This window comes from Vombatus ursinus, unplaced genomic scaffold (assembly GCF_900497805.2).
Source record: "Vombatus ursinus unplaced genomic scaffold, bare-nosed wombat genome assembly UNPS02014909.1, whole genome shotgun sequence".
NCBI classification, from domain to species: Eukaryota; Metazoa; Chordata; class Mammalia; order Diprotodontia; family Vombatidae; genus Vombatus; species Vombatus ursinus.
Genome location: NW_020954687.1, coordinates 1,545,617 through 1,564,036, shown reverse-complemented (window position 1 = coordinate 1,564,036; position 18,420 = coordinate 1,545,617). Strand labels below are relative to the sequence as shown.

Here is an 18,420-nt window from a genome sequence, read left to right as displayed (position 1 = left end):
GGTGTGTCTATACATGGGGTATTCCAGATATGTACATAGATAGATATTGGATTGTCGGAAAAGCAAAAATAGTCTTTGCCATAAATGAATTTATAGTCTAATGGAGGAGACAACATATATATATATATATATATATATATATATATGATATATACACATATGTGCATATAGATATAAATATGTAGATCTGTAGATATACTGATAGATAGATATAGAATGTTCCAAAAGTCTTGGCACAATTTTAAACTCTTAAAGCTTAAAATTTTTAAGCTCTTTACTTTTTGGGGACACCCTGTATATATACATAGATATTTCCACACCTATATACATATGTATATATCAGACATATGTTGCCTCTCACATTAGACCATAAACTGCTTTAGGGCTTTTCCTTTGTATTCTTCGTTCTTAGTATAGTAACTGACAAATATGAAATCCTTAACAAATGTCTGTCAATTGATTACAATCATCCCTTCACCTCTAAATCTGGCAAGTAGTCCAGGCAAGGCCTCACTCTCTCCACCTCCTTTCTCCACCCTAGTTACGCACAGACTCAGAAAAGCGCTCACTGGTGGAAAGTGGGCTAAGCTGGTTCAGCGAGTCAGAGGAAAAGGGCCCGAAGAAACTGGAATACGATAGTGGCAGCCTTAAGATGGAGCCCGGGACCTCCAAGTGGAGGCGAGAACGGCCAGAGAGCTGTGACGAGACTTCCAAGGGTGGAGAGCTAAAGAAGCCTGTCAGCCTGGGTCCCCCGGGATCCCTGAAGAAGGGCAAGACCCCCCCAGTGGCTGTCACTTCACCCATCACCCACACAGCCCAGAGCGCCCTCAAAGTAGCAGGTGAGCCTAGGCAATGTGTGTGAGCAATTTTCATTGAGGATGGGTGGGGAGGGAGGAAGGGAGAGAATTTGAAACCCAAAGTTTTAAAAACAAATGTTAAAAATTGCTTTTACATGCAACTGGGAAAAAAGATATACAGGCAATGGGGTATAGAAATCTATCCTGCCCTACAGGAAAACAGAATGGGAAGGGGATAAGAAGGGGTGGGGGGGTGATAGAAGGGAGGGCAGATTAGGGGAAGGGGTATTCAGAACGCACACTGTCTTGGGGTGGGGGGAGGGGCGAGAAGGGGAGAAAATTTGGAACTCAAAATCTTGTGGAAGTGAATGTTGAAAACTAAAAATAAATTAATTAATAAAAAATAAAATTAAAAAAAAAAAGATAAAGAACGTGTGTGGGCAAAATAGGGCTATTCCAGCTCAGAATCTTCTTCACCTTTGCTCCTGACACCAGCCCCTGGGATGCTTCCATAAGCTTCCCAGTGTTTCCTTTGGGAATCCCTTTACTCTTCTTAGACTCCGGGACAAATTGCCACACAATCCCAGAGATGTTGACATACAAGGAGAGGGTTATCGCCAAGGTAGCTGAATCAAGAAAGTTTTGTTGTTTGTAAATATTCCAGCCAGCCCCACGGATATCTTTTAGCCTTTATCAATATCTTCCCTCAGGTCTATTGTTGCCAATTGTTTTCTTCATGCCCAAGACTCTCCTCGTTATTATTATCATTATCATTATTATTATCATTATTTTGCTTTCCCAGAATTCTTGTTGGGTTTAGTCCCTTCTTGGCCCTCTTGTGAGGAAACCCATCCATCCTAGCTATTAGAGATGTTCCTGCTATGAAAGCAGGGTACCTAGACCCTTGAAGTCTTTCCAAAACAATCCCCTAGGTGCTCCTAGGAGATTTCTCAAGCTTTCCTCCTTTGGCTGAGTCTTCCTTAACATATCTGGTGCCTGTTCAAATGTGACTGGCTTCCCCAAATTCTGGGTCTGTAGCAATTTGACCAGAGTCCCTTAGACCTGCACAAAGGAACTGCAAGGAGCTCAAAGAAAGGTGTTAGTCTCATTCCCTAGACCTGACCTCCTCCCCACTCTCTCACAGGCAAGCCTGAGGGGAAGGCCTCGGACAAAGGCAAACTCTCAGTGAAGAATACGGGGCTGCAGCGCTCCTCCTCAGACGCTGGCCGGGACCGCCTCGCGGATGCCAAGAAGCCCCCCTCGGGCATTGCCCGACCCTCCACCTCAGGCTCCTTTGGCTACAAGAAGCCTCCCCCAGCCACAGGCACGGCCACTGTCATGCAGGCAGGCAGCTCAGCCACCCTAAGCAAGATCCAGAAGTCATCGGGCATCCCCGTCAAGCCAGCGAATGGGCGTAAGACCAGCCTGGATGCCTCCAACAGCACCGAGCCCGGATTCATGGCTCCCGGGGCCCGCACCAACATCCAGTATCGCAGTCTGCCCCGACCAGCAAAGTCCAGCTCCATGAGTGTGACAGGCAGGGGTGGACCCCGTCCTGTGAGCAGCAGCATTGATCCTAGTCTCCTCAGCACCAAACAAGGTGGCCTGTCGACCTCGAGGCTGAAGGAGCCTTCGAAGGTCGCTGGGGGTCGGACTACACCAGCCCCAGTAAACCAGACGGACCGGGAAAAGGAGAAAGCCAAGGCCAAGGCAGTGGCCTTGGACCCAGACAATGTGTCCTTGAAGAGCATCGGCTCACCAGAGAGCACCCCTAAGAATCAAGGGAGCCACCCGCCAGCCACCAAGATTGCAGAGCTGCCCCCAACCCCGCTCAGGTACCAGCATTCCTCTGCTCTCCTCCTCTCCCCTCCTCTTCTCTTCTTTTCTCTCCTCATAGCCCTGTAATGGTAACCGATCACATTGGCATAGCAGTACTTAAAGGTTTTTTACAAAGTATTTTTCTCACAACCCTATGAGAATTAGCTCAAGTATTATTATTTTTATTTTTAAATCATTAGATTATTTTAAAATAGATTTTTATTAATCTTTTTTTATCACCTTGATTTTCCCCTCTATCTCTACCCCACCCTCTCCCAGAGAACCATCCTTTTACAACAAAGAAATTGTTTTGTTTGTTTGTTTGTTTGTTTGTTTTAAAAGAAAGAAAAAGAGGAAGGGGGGAAATCATTAAAAACCAATCAGCAGATAAAAAAAAACAAACAACTAATGTTAAATTCAATACTCCATACCCATGAACCCCAGCCTCTGAAAAGGAACAGGGGGGATTGTCTTCTCATCTCTCATCTTTGGGACCAAACTTGTTTTTTTATAATTTAGTGCAAATATTATCAACCCCATTTATAGATGAGAAAGTTGAGGGATGGAGAAATTAAATGACTTGTCCAGGGTTAGAGCCAGGAATCAAACCCAGTTCTCCCGATGCTAAGTCCAGTATTTTCTTAGCCACAGCAGGCTGTTCCCCATAATACATGACTTATGCTATATTAATGTGCAGAGTTCTTTACAAAAGGGTTTATTTCTTCCTCTGTGTATGTGCTCTTTTTCCTTTGACTATCAGGGCCTATGTCTCCTCCTTCCAGTACTTCCCAACAGCACTCAGTAGTAGGTTGCCCGCAGAAAGGGACCTTTAGTAAATGATGTTTTCTCAACTTGATTTCCCTCAGGGCCACATCCAAGAGCTTTGTCAAGCCTCCCTCTTTGGCCAACTTGGACAAGGTCAATTCCAACAGTCTGGACCTACCATCCTCCAGTGAAGTCCATGCCCCCAAGATCCCAGATCTGCATCCCACAGGCTCAGCAGCGGGTGGTCCCCTCCCCACTTGCTTCACTCCCAGTCCGGCACCAATCCTCAATATTAACTCAGCCAGCTTCTCTCAGGGCCTGGAGCTTATGAGCGGCTTCAATGTCCCCAAGGAACCCCGCATGTACCCCAAGCTCTCTGGCTTGCACAGGAGTATGGAGTCGCTCCAGATGCCAATGAGCCTGCCCAGTGCCTTCCCCAGCAGTACCCCTGCCCCCACCACACCTGTACCCCCTGCTGCACCCCCAGAAGAAGAGGCAGGGGAGCTGACCTGGAGTGGGAGCCCAAGAGCTGGGCAGTTGGAAAGGTAAGAAAAATGACGAGGGGAACTGTCTGCCTGGCCCTGGCCCTGGCCCTTGCTCCTACCTGCTAATTTAATGTAGCTGACTGATCCTTCTCACCATCACCATCCCCCTCCTACCCCTACCCCCACTCCCTTTATTACTCTAGTTTCCAAAGAAGTACCTAACCTAAGCCTTGCTTCCTAATCCGAGTAGAGTGTTTAGCTTTCCCAAGAGTAAAAAGACCCTCCAGGAAAATCATCCATGACATTCTCTGGGGCTTTTTCTCTTCTCTTTTTGTTTATGGAAATAAAGTAGTTCATTGTTCTATGAGGTCTGGATGCTCTGTAAGCCTCCAGGGCCTTGCTGAATTACCTCCAGTGAATCTCTCAGTCCCCTAGTCACAAATGCTATCTTCTGAGTTAACACACACGAAGCACTTTGCATCCTTTCCAGTCACATATCATCCATGCACGTCTTCTCCTTCTTAGACTGCAACACCTGATGTTTGGATCTCCCTTAGCATCTACCCTAGTGTTATGCACACTGTAAGTGCTAAATGAATGTTTGTTACATGAAATGGAACTGATTTGAACATATATGACATTCTCCTCTTTCATTCCTACAGTAATCAACGAGATCGGAACACACTTCCCAAGAAGGGGCTCAGGTAATCCTAGACACACTTTTCTCTTTTCTTCTCCTATAGCCTCTTTGCCTTCATTCCTAACATTTCCTTCCATTCACCCACCTCCACATGCTAGTTTAGTGACCCATTGCCTGGCCTACATGATTTATGAGTCAGCCCTATATGAATTATACTTTCCTGGTAAGAGGAAAAAACATGTTTCTGCAGGAGAAACAGTGATTTGCATATAGTGGGTGACTAATAAATGTTGATTAAGTTGAATTGAGACAATAAACACACCCCTTTCACCTATGCCATCTGACTTTATTCTGGGAAAATTGCATCTCCTTCTCCCCAGACCCCAGGATAACATTCAACTATCTGGTATAATTCAGATGGCCTCAAAAGGGCATCTTACTTGGCCAAATCCATGGAAGGCTTTCTGGTGAGCCAGTGGTTATGGCCTGAGAGTTATCTAGTTTGAGGTGGCATGGTTTGGGGGGAAAGATACTGAACCTGGAAATGAGAAACATGAACCTCGGTTTCCTCTTCCACAAAATGAGAATAATAACACTTCTACTAACTAACCTCTTAGGTTGTCTTGAGGAAAGGGGCTTTGTAAACAAGGAAGGAAGGAAGGGAAGGAGGAAGGGAAGGAAGGAGGGAGAGAGAGGAAGGGAGGAAATAAGTATTAAGTGCCTACTATGTACTAGGCCAGTGGTGGGGAACCTGCAACCTCGAGACCACATGCAGCCCTTGAGGTCCTCAAGTGCGGCCCTTTGACGAATCCAAATTTCATAGAACAAATCCCTTTAATAAAAGGATTTGTTCTGTAAAACTAGCCAGATCCTTTAGTAAAAGGATTTGTTCTGGAAAACTTGGATTCAATCAAAAGGCTGCACTTGAAGACCTAGAGGGCCACATGTGACCTCAAGGCCGCAGGTTCCCCACCCCTGTACTAGGCACTGTGCTAAGTATTTTGCAAATAAATCATTTGATTCCCACAACCACACTAAGAAACAGGTACTTTTATTGTCTCTATTTTACAGTTGAGAAAACTGAGGCAAACAGGTTAAGTGACTTGCCCAAAGTCACACAGCTAGTGTCTAAAGCTAGATTTGAACTCAGATCTTCCTGACTCCCAGTCCAGTGCTCTATCCACTGTGCCATTTAGTTACAGAACCTAATATGTGACCCCTAGTGAAATGTTCTTGGTTCTACCTTCTAATGCTACTTAAAAATGAGTGATATTGTTCCTATGATCATAGTCAAATGGCATGTTCTACATGCAACCATGTGGCCCCAACATGACATATAATGAAAAGGTCTTAGAATCAAAAGATGAGTTCAAGTCCTTGGTCTGGAACTTCCTAGTTGTGTGAATGAGGGCAAGTCATTTAATCTCTCAGTTTCCTCATCTGTAAAATGGGGATAATAAGGGGCAGCTAAGTGGCACAGTGGATAGAACTCTGGCCTTGGAGTCAGGAGGACCTGAGTTCAAATCCAGTCTCAAACACTTGACACTTACTAGCTGTGTGACCCTGGGCAAGTCATTTAACCTAGATTGCCTCACCAAAAAGCAAAAAAAAAAAAAAAAAAATGGGGATAATAGTAGCACCTCCCTCACAGGGTTGTTGTAAGAATCAAATGAGTTACCATTTGTAAAGCCCTGAACAAACTTTAAGGTATTGTATAAATGCTAGTTATTGTTACTAATTAGCCCTCCTGCAGGCTGATGGTGATTCTGGGCCTCCATCTGCGCCCTGTTGTAGGGAATAGAGAACTGGACTAGGAGTAAGAAAGGTCAAGATTCGGATTTTACCTCGGACACCATACAGCTCATCTATAAAACAAGAGGGTTGGGGCTAGATGACCTCTGAGTGCCTTTCTAGCTCTAAATTCATGATCCGTGATCCCTTTGGCAGACTGGGGCTGTTACCACTACCCATCCCCTTGTGCTCACCTTCTGAAGCCAGATCAGCTCAGGCCTCCCTTCCCCTGGTCTCATCCAAAGCCCTGGCACCATTTACACCCTGGCTGCTTCTTCCAGGTATCAACTACAGTCCCAAGAGGAGACCAAGGAGCGGCGGCACTCCCATACCATTGGGGGGCTGCCAGAGTCAGATGACCAGTCAGATCTGCCTTCGCCACCTGCCCTCTCCATGTCTTTGGGTGGAAAGGGCCAGCTCACCAACATAGGTCAGTGCTTTGCTTTTCTTTCTTTCTTTTTTGGTCAACTTATTATTGCATAGGAGGAAGCAAGGACCATCCTTTAGGGCAGGAAAGCCAGCCTCTTGGTTTTCCAACTCTGATTCAATTCATTGAGTGATGCATTAGGGATGATGGTAGTAGGGTGTTTTATGGTGCTGCTGTTTCTCTGTCCCAAACACAATTCAATGGATATTGGCAAACTGCTTTGGAATCCTAAATTAGAAAGGTGCCCAATTGACACTTGGTATTCTAAGTCTTGCCTGGGACCAACATCATGGTGGGGGTACTGAGCCCCAAAAGAGGGTGTTCTCCTGTGTCCCTGCTGGCATCACAACCAAGAAACAAGTGCCCCAATCTCTTTGTCCTACCAAGCCTGGCCAGAAGCAGGGCAGCGAAGTCTTCATGAAGGTAAGGAGAAGGCAGGGTGAAGGAAAAGCTTTGAGTTTAAAGGAGAGGATCTGCCCCCAAGCACCAGGAAAACACCACACCCAGTTCCTCAGCCTTACCAGCTGCTGGCTCTGGATGAAGGCCACCCTACCCTCAGGCAGGGTGCTGCCTAGGACTTGTTCTGCCCTTGGTCCCACCCAGTCTTTTCTTGCCTTGGTGCTCTGGGCAGGGGAAGCCAGGATATGACTTTGGTGCTCAAAGGGAAGAAGGGAAGGAACAGCAGCAGCTGAGCACCACCAGGCCGGGCTCAACAGGGCATGGGGCCAGGTTGTCAGGGCCGTGTGTGGTGACTGTCTGGAAACCATTCTGGAAACCATTGGCAAGAACGATAAAGGTCTGAGGGAAGGGTCCCAGGCTATGTAACACAACACTAAGAATCTGCCACCAGTGAAATTGTGCGGGATTGGAGGTCAGCATAGCACAGCACAGAAAAGACTGGAATGCTGAGAAAGGAAGGTGGTTAGGTATCAATCTTCAGATCAATAAGGGTTATTATGCAAAGGATAGGGACCAGCTGTTCCTTATCCCCACAGAGGACCAAGCAAGAAGAAATAGATTTATAGTTCCTGCTTAGCTACTGAGGTTAAACAGGACCAGGGGGGAAAGAGTTGTAAGAAATGAGAGAGGAAGGATGAAAAACCTTCATCTAAAGAGATCTTTCAATTAGACATCGATCATTTGGCGAGCACCTATCATATACCAGGCACTGTCCCAAATACAAAGACAAAAATAAAATAGTCCCTCTTCTCTAGGAGGTTACACTGGAGAGAAACGGATGCATATGTAGCTAATAAATCCAAGATAATGGGTAGGGAGGGGCAAGCCAAGGCATCAGGAAAGGCCTCGTGGAGAAGATAGCGCTTGAGCTGAGTTTTTGAAGAAAACTAGGGATTCTGGAAGGCAGAGGGAAGGAGTGAGGGCATTCCCAGCATGGGAAGCAGCCTTTGCAAAGGCACAGAGATGGTAGGTAGTGTCATGTGTGAGGAACAGTAGGAAGGCCAGTCTGGTTGTACCATAGCGTGTGTGAAAGGGATTGGTATAATAATAAAGCTGAAAAAATAGATTAGAGCCAGGTTGGGAAGAGTTTTAAATGCCAAATAAAAAAGTTTGTATTTGGCCTAGAGGTAATTGGAGTCTATTGACTTGGTCAGATTTGTGCTTTAGGAAAATCACTTTTGGCAGCTATGTGGAAATTGGATTGGAGAAGGGAGAGGCTTGAGGCAAAAAATACACTTAGGAAGCTATTGCAGTGGTCTGGGGGAGAAGTGATTAGGGCCTGAATTAGAGTGGGGAAATGGGGAAGATGTGAGAGATGTTGTGGATATGGAATTGATAAGACTGAGCAGCTGAGTGGCTGAGAATGAGGAGTTGAAGATAGAGGAATGGATTTCCCTGATCATCGTGACTCTAGACGGGAGCCTGATTGCACACCAGATATGAAGGAGGCTTTGACCAATACATCTCTGACCCAATTTGATCATCTACCTCCAAGCCAGGGGAACTCTGGGTACCCTAATACTGACCCCAGTAGTAGAGGAACACAACTCCACTATGTCCACAATTTGAGGAAGAGACTTTGCTCCCTTTGAAAATACTAAACCCCTACATCCCATAGCTCCACCCACCTCCTCTAGCCTTCCCTATAATTCAAATCCCTTTCTTGGTCTTTGTATTTTTGGTAGTGGGGTCTTAGATCCTTCTAAGCTGTCAGGTATCAAAGTAATGACATCACTCCCATTTTCCTGGATTAATCCATGTTGCTAGGAGGTACTCCCATAATGGCTGCTCTCTAAAAGAGTGAAAGGGTCCAGGGTGGGGGTCCTTAGAATCAGCAACCATCTTTGCTCCCTCTCTCCAGATTGCAGTCCTATTCCATTGAGACCCAGCCTCACCATCCCAAATTCCCAATTGCACGCACATTCCCACTGGCCCATTTTCCCCCTCCCTCCCCTTGCTCCAGTCCTTCCCTTCTTGCCAGATGTCTCCCACACACCTGCTGCTCCTTCCCCCAAGGGACTGGAGTGCTCATGACCCTGCCTCTTCTCCCTGCCCTCCCCCTCCCTTCCCTCTATCCTTCCAGTGAGTCCCACTGCAGCCTCCACGCCAAGAATCACCCGCTCCAACAGCATCCCCACCCACGAGGCGGCCTTCGAGCTATACAGCACCTCCCAAATGGGAAGCACCCTGTCCCTGGCCGAGAGACCCAAGGGGATGATTCGGTCAGGATCCTTCCGAGACCCCACGGACGATGGTGAGACTTCATGCATCGCGGTTCACGCTCATTCCAGCTCAGCTGGGGATTCCTCTCACCCACCACTTCCACCACCACCTCCACCCCCACTACCTTCTCCTCCTCCTCCTCCTCCTCCTCCTCCTCCTCCACCACCACCACCACCACCACCACCACCACCACCACCAAATACACAATCCCAAAAACATCAAGTTGGGGCCATTTAGTTCTCTCCCCTCACGAAGCCCTGGTGGCCCCAGAGACCTCAGGACATCACTTCTAAGCACTGGGACATTGGGACTGAGCATCAGCCATTGGGGAAGGGGAAGGGAAATTAAGCATGGAAGAGTTAAGTGGGACCAAGCAGCAAGGGATCTTTCCCAATGATCTCCCAGAATATACACCAATTATAAAGTAACATGGTAGGAACTTACCTTAGCTAGAACAAGGCACCAGTTTGTCCCTCTCACACTAATGTTTCCAGGCTTAGATTTAAAGAGGGGTGTATGGTCTTATCTGTGAGGGTTGGAGCTGAAAGGTCAAAAAATTCTCGGGGGTCTGGCTCTCCCATTATTATTCACTTCCAGGATTCCCATTCCAAGAGACATTCCTTAGAGATTTCCTTTGGTTCTTGCAATAGGAGCTTTTTCTTTCCCCTGAATGGATCAGAGTGAATGTTCTTCACAAGATTCTTTCATCTGGCTAATCCCCAGGATTCTATGGAATGCCCTAGAAGTGGGGGAGAGGGGACAGACCAGACTACAGGATTGCCTCTGACCAGCTCTTATAGGAAACTCACCCTCCTCTCCAGCTCCACAGCTTTTCAGATAGGGAAGACTCATACCTTCCCATGAAATCCTCCTCTCCCTCTCTCCCTTACAGTCAAGTGCCCCTTGGACCAGGCTGAACAAGGGGCTAACACCCTCACAAGGTGGATTTTGGAAAGAGAGGTTGTCTTTTCACAGGACCTTGTCTTCTCAGCCAAGATCAGGGACCAGCTTTTGAACAGTTGTGATGCCAGTCGTATCCCCTGCCCTGTTTCCTCTCCGTTGACTCTTGATGCCATCCAGAGTCCAAGTTCCTTTTCCTGGAAGCTTCTGTTAATTTTTGTATTCTGTTTCTCTCTTTCAGTTCATGGCTCTGTGCTGTCGTTGGCTTCCAGTGCCTCCTCCACCTACTCTTCAGTAAGAGCATTGAGTTGTCCTTCCACATCTCCCAACCTTGCATTATTCTATTCTATCTCTTCCCAGAAGCCCTTCATTTAGGGGTGACTTAGGAGGAGGGAAGAATTGCTTTCTCTTCATGTATCTTGTCATGTGGGTTTCTGGATGGGGAAGAAGGCTAAGACTTCATAGCAATCAATCATGGACCAGAATTCCTGGATCCTTGTTTCTGCCACCCTGGGCACCCTTGGTGTCTCAGTTTACCTTTCTGTAAAAGAGGGAGAATCCCTTAGGTGTCTAGCTGTATTGTGATAAGGAGAAAAGAATGAGGTGGAGTGGCCTTCCAGGAATCCTAGGTTCTAATAGTCAACAACATTCATGGTATGTTGGCTGTATACTGAGCACAGGGAATTCAGGATTTCCAAGATTCTGAGTTCTTCCCTACAATCCTCTTCCCTCCTCCCTAGAGACCAACAAGGTAGATACTGACCAGCTAAGATGGATAGATGGGAAAGGGACAAGAGGCCTGTGCTTAGGACTTAGAGGACAGAAGAAAAAGAATCCCAGATCATAAATCATCAATAAAAAAGCATTTATTAAATGCTACCATGGTACCAGGCATTGCACAAAGTTTTAATGATACAGAGTGGCTTTGGTGGTGATCTAGTTCAACCTCCTTGAATTACAATTGAGGAAACCAAGGCCCTGAGAGGTTTAAGCATCTACAAGTGTAGTAAGCAACAGGGAGGGGATCAGAATGTAGTTTCTGAGTCTAGCCTTCTTCCCACTCCACTCCTTCCTCCAAGTGAGCTGGTGCCGTTTTTTCAGTCCTTCTGTAAAATAATGAAATAAGTTCAGTGTGGTCTCTAGGGAAATCAGCCCTAATTTAAGTCTAGTGTGTGGGGGTGTGGAGTGGGGTTCTTTGGGAAAGGCACGGATATTAAATGGAATTCCAGTCGCTCCCCATTTCTGTCACACTTCAAGTCTACCCTGCCACTGATGACCCTGCCGCCTCCATTGTAACTGCTTCCTTTCTTTCTCTCCCTCTCTCCACTTCTGTGCTCCCTTCTTCAGGCTGAGGAGAGGATGCAATCTGAGGTAGGGTCCAAAGCCACTCTCCCTGCTTCTTAACACCACAACACCCCCCTTCCCTACCAGACCTTTTGTTTTCCCCCCTACCCATGGTTTCTGTTTGCCAACTTTCTTATAGCAAATCCGGAAACTTCGAAGGGAGCTGGAGTCATCACAGGAGAAAGTGGCCACACTGACATCTCAGCTGTCTGCCAATGTAAGTGTTTTGTTTGAGGGGGAAGAAGAGAGGCAAACAAAGTTTACCACATGTTATCCTTAGCTGGGAAGAAGAGGAGGTGGTACAGGGTCAGTGACTTGGGCTGTCCTCAAAGCTCTAATCTGACTACCAGGGCCAGTCCCTTGACCTCATTAAGCCTCAGTCTTCCCATCTATAAAATGGGAAGACCCATCCTCGTGTCTCCTCCCCACTTTGCCTTACCCAGTATATGTGTTATAAGATTGGATAAAATCATGCTTGCAAACACCTTTGAAATCCCAAAAGAAAAAAAAAAAGTGAGATTTATCATAGAGGCTGTGCCAAGATTGAGGTAGTCATGTCATTTACCTTGGGCTATCATGGCCCTGAAGAAGAGTTTATAAGGCCCTTGAAGTGGGTCACTCCCACTGCCCTAGGGCATATGACATTTTCACCTTGGCACAAGGAGGCAGCCCAGATCTGGGTCATCAGTATTCTCTTTGCTGACCACATCACCACACAGAAACCCAACTCCTTCATGTAGAATTGCCATTTCCTATTAGTTTCCACAAACAGCTAACCAGAATGATCCGAGCTTTAGGCTAGGAAGCCAGAATTCCTGGTTTCTGCTGTCTACCTGCCCTCACTGATACGGTTTAGGATGAGTCATTTCCTTTCTACAGGCCTTGGTTTCCTTTTCTGTATAATGGGAAGAAGTCACCCTATCCAACAAGACTGTGGGAGTATCTCCGCCCTGCCCCTCCTCCAAAAGAATAAACACAGAACATAACAGCCCTACTGTGAATGGGGAGGGTGGGACAGCTATTTTCCCCAAAAACTGTAAACAACAGCTGAGCCGATCTGCAGGAACCATCCAAGTGTTCAAACAAAAGTAACCGTGTCTGCAATTTCCGCAGTGGCTCTGGTTTCTCCTTCCCCTCTGGGGGACCCAGCTGCTGGGCCTGGGGAGCCATCCTTGAACCAAGTACAACAACTCCCACACTCAAAACCAAGCTTGTCCATGTCCCCAGTAAAATCCAAGGGGACCACACTACACTGACCATACTCTTTTCCCCAAACCCGATTCAGGAGGCATTTTTTAAAAAGTGACACCAGCTATGTCAAAAGTTCATCTCAAGTACTCTTTCCCAACCTTGAGGAACCATTAGAATTGAAACATAGCTGGCCAAGGTCCATCTCTTCATCCCCATTCCCCACCAAGTCTTACCCACCAGGGTTGGGGCCTGGGTCATGTCCCAGAGACCCTGGGGAGTTCTTGTCCAGGAGGAGAGAGAGAGAGAGAGAGAGAGAGAGGAGAGAGAGAGAGAGGCAGGCGCCAGGGAGGCAATGAACATTATTATTTCTGATTAATTTACACTACAATCTGCAAACCATCATATTGTCAGGGCTGGAACAGGGCCAAGAAAAGGAATTTGGAAAACAGTTTTCTTAGTACAGGAAGTTCCCTTTGACTTAGAGAACAAACCCTAACACCCCAAAGTGGCATATTCTGCATCTGAGAGAAAGATCTTGTAGAAGTATAGGGCTCTCTCCCTAGCTGCAGAAATGACTTGAGGACCTTAGTCAGGTTTTCCTATATTGCTCCCTCTATATCCCCTGGCTCTCACCCTGGCTTTGTCATTTTTCACACAACTCCTAGGTTGCTGAAGTTTTGAGCACATCCTAGAAACAGAGAGGGAATCTAAACCACTACACCCCTGTCAAATGCCAATGCAGTCCATTCAGCATGGCTACTCAACTCTGAGGTCGTTTTGCAACTTTGGTTGTGAGGGTAGGAAGATCCTATAAGCCAAAGAGAGAAAAACAGTTGGGAGAGAAGCCCAGCTGAGGTGGAGAGAGGTCCTTTACCCCAAAAGAGACTGGGATAATGAAGGAGGCAGAAAGGAAGGTAATTGTCTGTAATGGGCAGGAAATCCTCTGAGGAAGCAGACAGGTGGTCTGTTTACAGAGGAGAGTCAGAGAATGCATTAAAAAAAGAAAAAAGGAACAGCAGATGATGAGGCCAAGATGATGGCAGTTTTCCAGGCAGTAGGAGAAAACAGACAACTCCGGGCCACAGAAGACATCTCTCCACTTGGGAATCCTAGTCCTGGTGGCAAACTTATAATGATAGTGGGAAAGGAACCTGATTGCAGACAGTAAGGTCTAGTCTGTATTTAGGCACAGATGAGAGGGCGTGGGTGCTAGGGGGCAGAAGAATGGGCAAAGGCTAGATTGAGAGCATGGGGCATTGCCTGTAAGTCCCCTGACATAGTGTCTGATCCTGAGGATTTCCCTCTAGAAGAACCCCACTAGTTAGATGTTCACTGTTACTTGCCTAAAGTTTCCAGCTTGGTCTGCTATCCTACATTCTTCATTCCTTCTCCTGCCCTAATTTCTCCCCTCTCCTGTCCTTCAGTGTCTTGTCCCCACCCACTTCAACGCGTCTGCCAGCCAGCCATCCACGGCACAAGCTTAGGGCCAGACCACGTGGGGATCAGCCTTACCGAGAGTCACTTGGTTCATCCAAATCCTTCCCCAAGCCCTTCTCAATAACCTAACCAGGCCCCTCCTCAAAGAGTACACCCGACACCTCGTGGTCAAACTATGTAATGGCCCTTAGATCAGATTAAAACTCTCCCAAACCCTGCATAGAAAACCTTGACTCATTTCCCAAAGTGGAGAGTATAGTTAAAGACCCAAGAATTGGGGGGTAAGCAAGAACCAAATAAGCATGAGCAAAAGTAGAGTATATATATACTATTCCAGCAAACTCCTAGAAAGCTGGGGTTCTAAACCGGGGATCCATAGATAGATTTCAGGGGGTCCATAAACTTGGAAAAGAAAAACATTACATCATTTTCACTAACCTTTGATTTCTTTTGCAAATCTTATGTATTTAATTTCATGCATTTAAAAATATTCTGAGAATGGTTCCATAGGCTTTACTAGACTGACAAAGGGGTCTTTGTAAACAAAAAAGATTAAGAATCCCTTGAGCAAAACCAGTAGAACGTTGTACACAGTAACAGCCACATTGCATGATGACTAACCTTTATAGATTTAGCTCTTCTCAGCAATGCAAGGATCTAAGACATCTCCAAAAGTCTCATGATGGAAAATGCGTTCCATAACCAGAGAAAGAACTATAGAGTTGGAATGCAGATTGAAGCATACTATTTGCTCTTTTTTGTTTTGTTTTGTTTTTTTTCCTCTTACTTGCGGTTCCTCCTATTGTTTCTTTTTTTTTTCCCCTCCTATCGGTTCTAACTCTTCTTTACAACATGACTAATGTAAAAATATGTTTAATAGGAATGTAAATGTAGAGCCTATATCAGATTGCATGCTATCTTGGGGAGAGAGGGACAGAAAATTTAAAACTCTATAGCTTATGGAAGTGATTGTTGAAAACTAAAAATAAATTAATTAATAAAAGCAAAAGATTAAGAATCTCTTCCCTAGAGCATGTTTTAGAGGGTCTACAAATACATTAGGAAAATGTATTTGGCAGGGATGGATAATTTTAAAGGCATTAGTCAATATTGAAGAGTTCCAGAACTGGTTTTATGGCATTCCCCCTACTCCACCTCTACTCCCAAATCTTGGGTCACTTAGAAGCAAGTCTTTGCATTTGTTTTAGGCTAACCTGGTGGCTGCCTTTGAACAGAGCCTGGTGAACATGACATCCCGTCTTCGGCACCTAGCCGAGACAGCAGAAGAAAAGGTAAGAAAGCTGAGAAAAGGAAGGAGCTAGTTTGAAAGGCCTGGGTGGGTGGTGGAACAGAAAAGAGAGGGATTAAGACCAGTCTGTAAAGGCTGACCCTTTTCCCATCTCCCTAGGGTGCTAGAGCTTTCTATTAGGGATGCTACTATCTCTCTGGGAACTTTGCTGGATTCTCAGCCCAGCCCCCTCAGGCACATGCCACAACTGCCCACTTCTCACCTCACCAAACCAGATAGGATTCTCTAGACCTCTAAATAATGGCACCATGTTGGTTTTTCCCTAGGACACAGAGCTGCTGGATTTGCGAGAGACCATAGATTTCCTGAAGAAAAAGAATTCTGAGGCTCAGGCCGTCATCCAAGGAGCTCTTAATGGCACAGACGTCACACCCAAGGGTGAGGTCCTGGGAAACAGATAGAGAGGGGACAAAGAGAGGGGAAAGATACACCCATGCTTCAAACCAGCTGCCAGGTCCCACCCAAAACTGCCAAGGGAGGCTGTCCCTACCTTCCTCCTAGTCACTCTCCAAGCTGGTGTAGTAACCAGTAAGTGAAAGGTAAACTGAGATTTATAATCTGCTATTTACTGCTCAGTGGGAGAAGTGTAAGAAGGCCTGCCATCTTGAGTAAGAGAATAGAGAGAATTTGTGGGTTAGCATCTCCCTGCTAACTTTAACTTAAGGTTCTCTCCTATCCACCCATCCCCACTGCACCCCTTGCAGTTCAAGAACTGAAACATCCATCAGAGGGCTGTAAAAATGATGTCTTTATATAATGCTTTCTAACTTAATATAAGGGGATTTCACATGTTATATTACTTAAACCTCACAACCCTGTGTGATGGGCAAGTAGTAATGCCACCATTTTACCAGTAAGCAACCTAAAGCCCAGAGATGCTAAATGATCTGCCAACATCACAGGATGACTTATTCAGTCAATCGTAAACATTTTATTAAGCACCTACTATATGCCAAGCACATAGTGCTAAGTGATGGAAATATAAAGAGGCAAAACAGTCCCTGCCCTCAAGGAGCTTACAATCTAATTGGGAAGACAACATGCAAACAAATATGTTATTCTTCATTTCATGTCTGTTACATGAGGTTGTCATTGTCATCATCAAATTATTTTGGATGAGACTCTGCCCTAGACTGGGTGTTTTCCCAGAGATCCAGGTCCTGTCCTCAAGGATTTTTTTTTTTTTCATTTTTTCAAAAAAAAAATTTGCCACCTTTTTCTCCATCACTCTCCTCAAAGATTATAATACCCAGGGCAATGTTCCTGGAAAGTTTGTTTGACAAACATATTATTTTTGTCTTATAATTAAAGGTAACTTCAGTTTAATTCTCTTTTGAAACTTTTACCACATCTTGTAGGATATATGAAAACACTCAAGAGTATTATGGGCTTCAAAACTCATGATCTTATTTATTTTCCCCATGACCTAAAAAGTCAAATGGAAAGTCCAAAACTGCATCTTTGATCATTAGAGAGTCAAAGGATGGCTAAACACTGTCTCTTTTTTTCTGAGATATGGCCATAGGACTGGTTGGGTTCTTCTGAAGATGGACTTATTTTAAGGTTATCTTTAAGTCTTCCCTGTCTTCTTCACATCCTCCCTGGACTTGTAGAGCTTCGGATCAAGAGACAGAACTCTTCAGACAGTATTTCCAGCCTCAATAGCATCACCAGCCACTCCAGCATAGGTAGCAGCAAGGACGCTGATGCTAAGAAGAAGAAAAAGAAGAGTTGGGTAAGTGAGGGTGAGGAGGAAGGGACCTATGTAGGACCTGTTCAAACTTCCCTGGGGGATTAGTACTTGTCCCATCCACCCATTCTTGCCCAGATGTGTTATCAGCTAAGTGCAAGGTCTACTAACTTCTTTTCCCTAAACTATCTGTGCTCTAATCAACTGCCATGTCCCTCTGGAACTCTCCTAGCCTGACTAGGCCCACGTGTCCATTCCAATTGGAGGAAGGCTGAGGAGATACACCGAAGACCTTAGATCAACCCCCATTCCCATCAGAACTATGGTGGGGGAAGGGGTCTATAAAGGAAGGGGACAATTGCTCATTCTCTGTAGACCTCTCTAGCTTAACTCTGGAGGATCTTTTCTAGAATGCTTTGGAGAAGGGAGTTTTTATGGCTGGTTCCCTCTCTATTTCAGGCCACCTCTGCAGAAGATTTTCTAGAACTTTTAGCCTAAAGAACACCACTGCATTTATTTTTTCTGATTGTCAGATTTTCAGATCTGCATTTATTTCTCCGATTAGCCCTTGGAAAGTCTTTCTCAAACTCCCCAGGTAGCTTCTGGAACAATCTTGACTCCTTTTAGTGCTTTGTGGCAAGCAGGGGACCCCGCCACCACCACTGGAAATATCCCATCCCTCTCAACCCCTCAGTAAGCCTGGTCCAGGGCTTACAATTCCCCATCCCCAACAGTACCTATACCTTGCAGCTCAGAGAAAGTCCCAGCTGGATGAAATGAGTGATTAAGTGTTGCTTTTTTTTCCCTCTCAAATGCTGACCTCAAACCCCTATTTTTTTCCAGGTCTATGAGGTAAGACTCCACCCCCCCCTTCCACCTTTCCCTTTGCCGTGACTTCCCCATTTCCAGGGCAACTCATTCACCCTGCACCAGATATCCACTGATTAAACTAACCATCACACTCATGCCGTTATTCTTAACTCACCTTTCTGCATGGTCCATCCATAGCTACTCCAAATGAGCATTGAGGAGGTGGTCTGATTGGGGAACTAATAGGAAAGAAAGTTATACACTACCCTGAATCATTCATTCTGCCCCCTCTCATTACAATTCTCCCCCAAGTCTTTCTTGCTGTCTCTCTCTC

At 45.8% G+C, this 18,420-nt stretch overlaps 1 protein-coding gene across 5 annotated transcripts in view; it reads left to right on the top strand.

Moving 5' to 3' along the window:
• Positions 1–18,420, top strand: part of NAV1 (neuron navigator 1) — a 344,868-nt gene that overhangs the window by 311,549 nt on the left and 14,899 nt on the right. Inside the window, exons 8-20 of one of the 5 annotated variants that reach the window (XM_027843392.1) lie at positions 542–839; positions 1,942–2,632; positions 3,482–3,925; positions 4,528–4,569; positions 6,578–6,726; positions 9,266–9,436; positions 10,547–10,599; positions 11,653–11,676; positions 11,789–11,866; positions 15,486–15,569; positions 15,853–15,964; positions 17,200–17,321; positions 18,120–18,128. In XM_027843392.1, coding sequence (XP_027699193.1) covers positions 542–839; positions 1,942–2,632; positions 3,482–3,925; positions 4,528–4,569; positions 6,578–6,726; positions 9,266–9,436; positions 10,547–10,599; positions 11,653–11,676; positions 11,789–11,866; positions 15,486–15,569; positions 15,853–15,964; positions 17,200–17,321; positions 18,120–18,128 — 2,277 coding nt within the window. The remainder of the gene's footprint in view (positions 1–541; positions 840–1,941; positions 2,633–3,481; positions 3,926–4,527; positions 4,570–6,577; positions 6,727–9,265; positions 9,437–10,546; positions 10,600–11,652; positions 11,677–11,788; positions 11,867–15,485; positions 15,570–15,852; positions 15,965–17,199; positions 17,322–18,119; positions 18,129–18,420) is intronic. The other 4 variants (XM_027843395.1, XM_027843394.1, XM_027843393.1 and 1 more) reach the window with 4 other exon arrangements.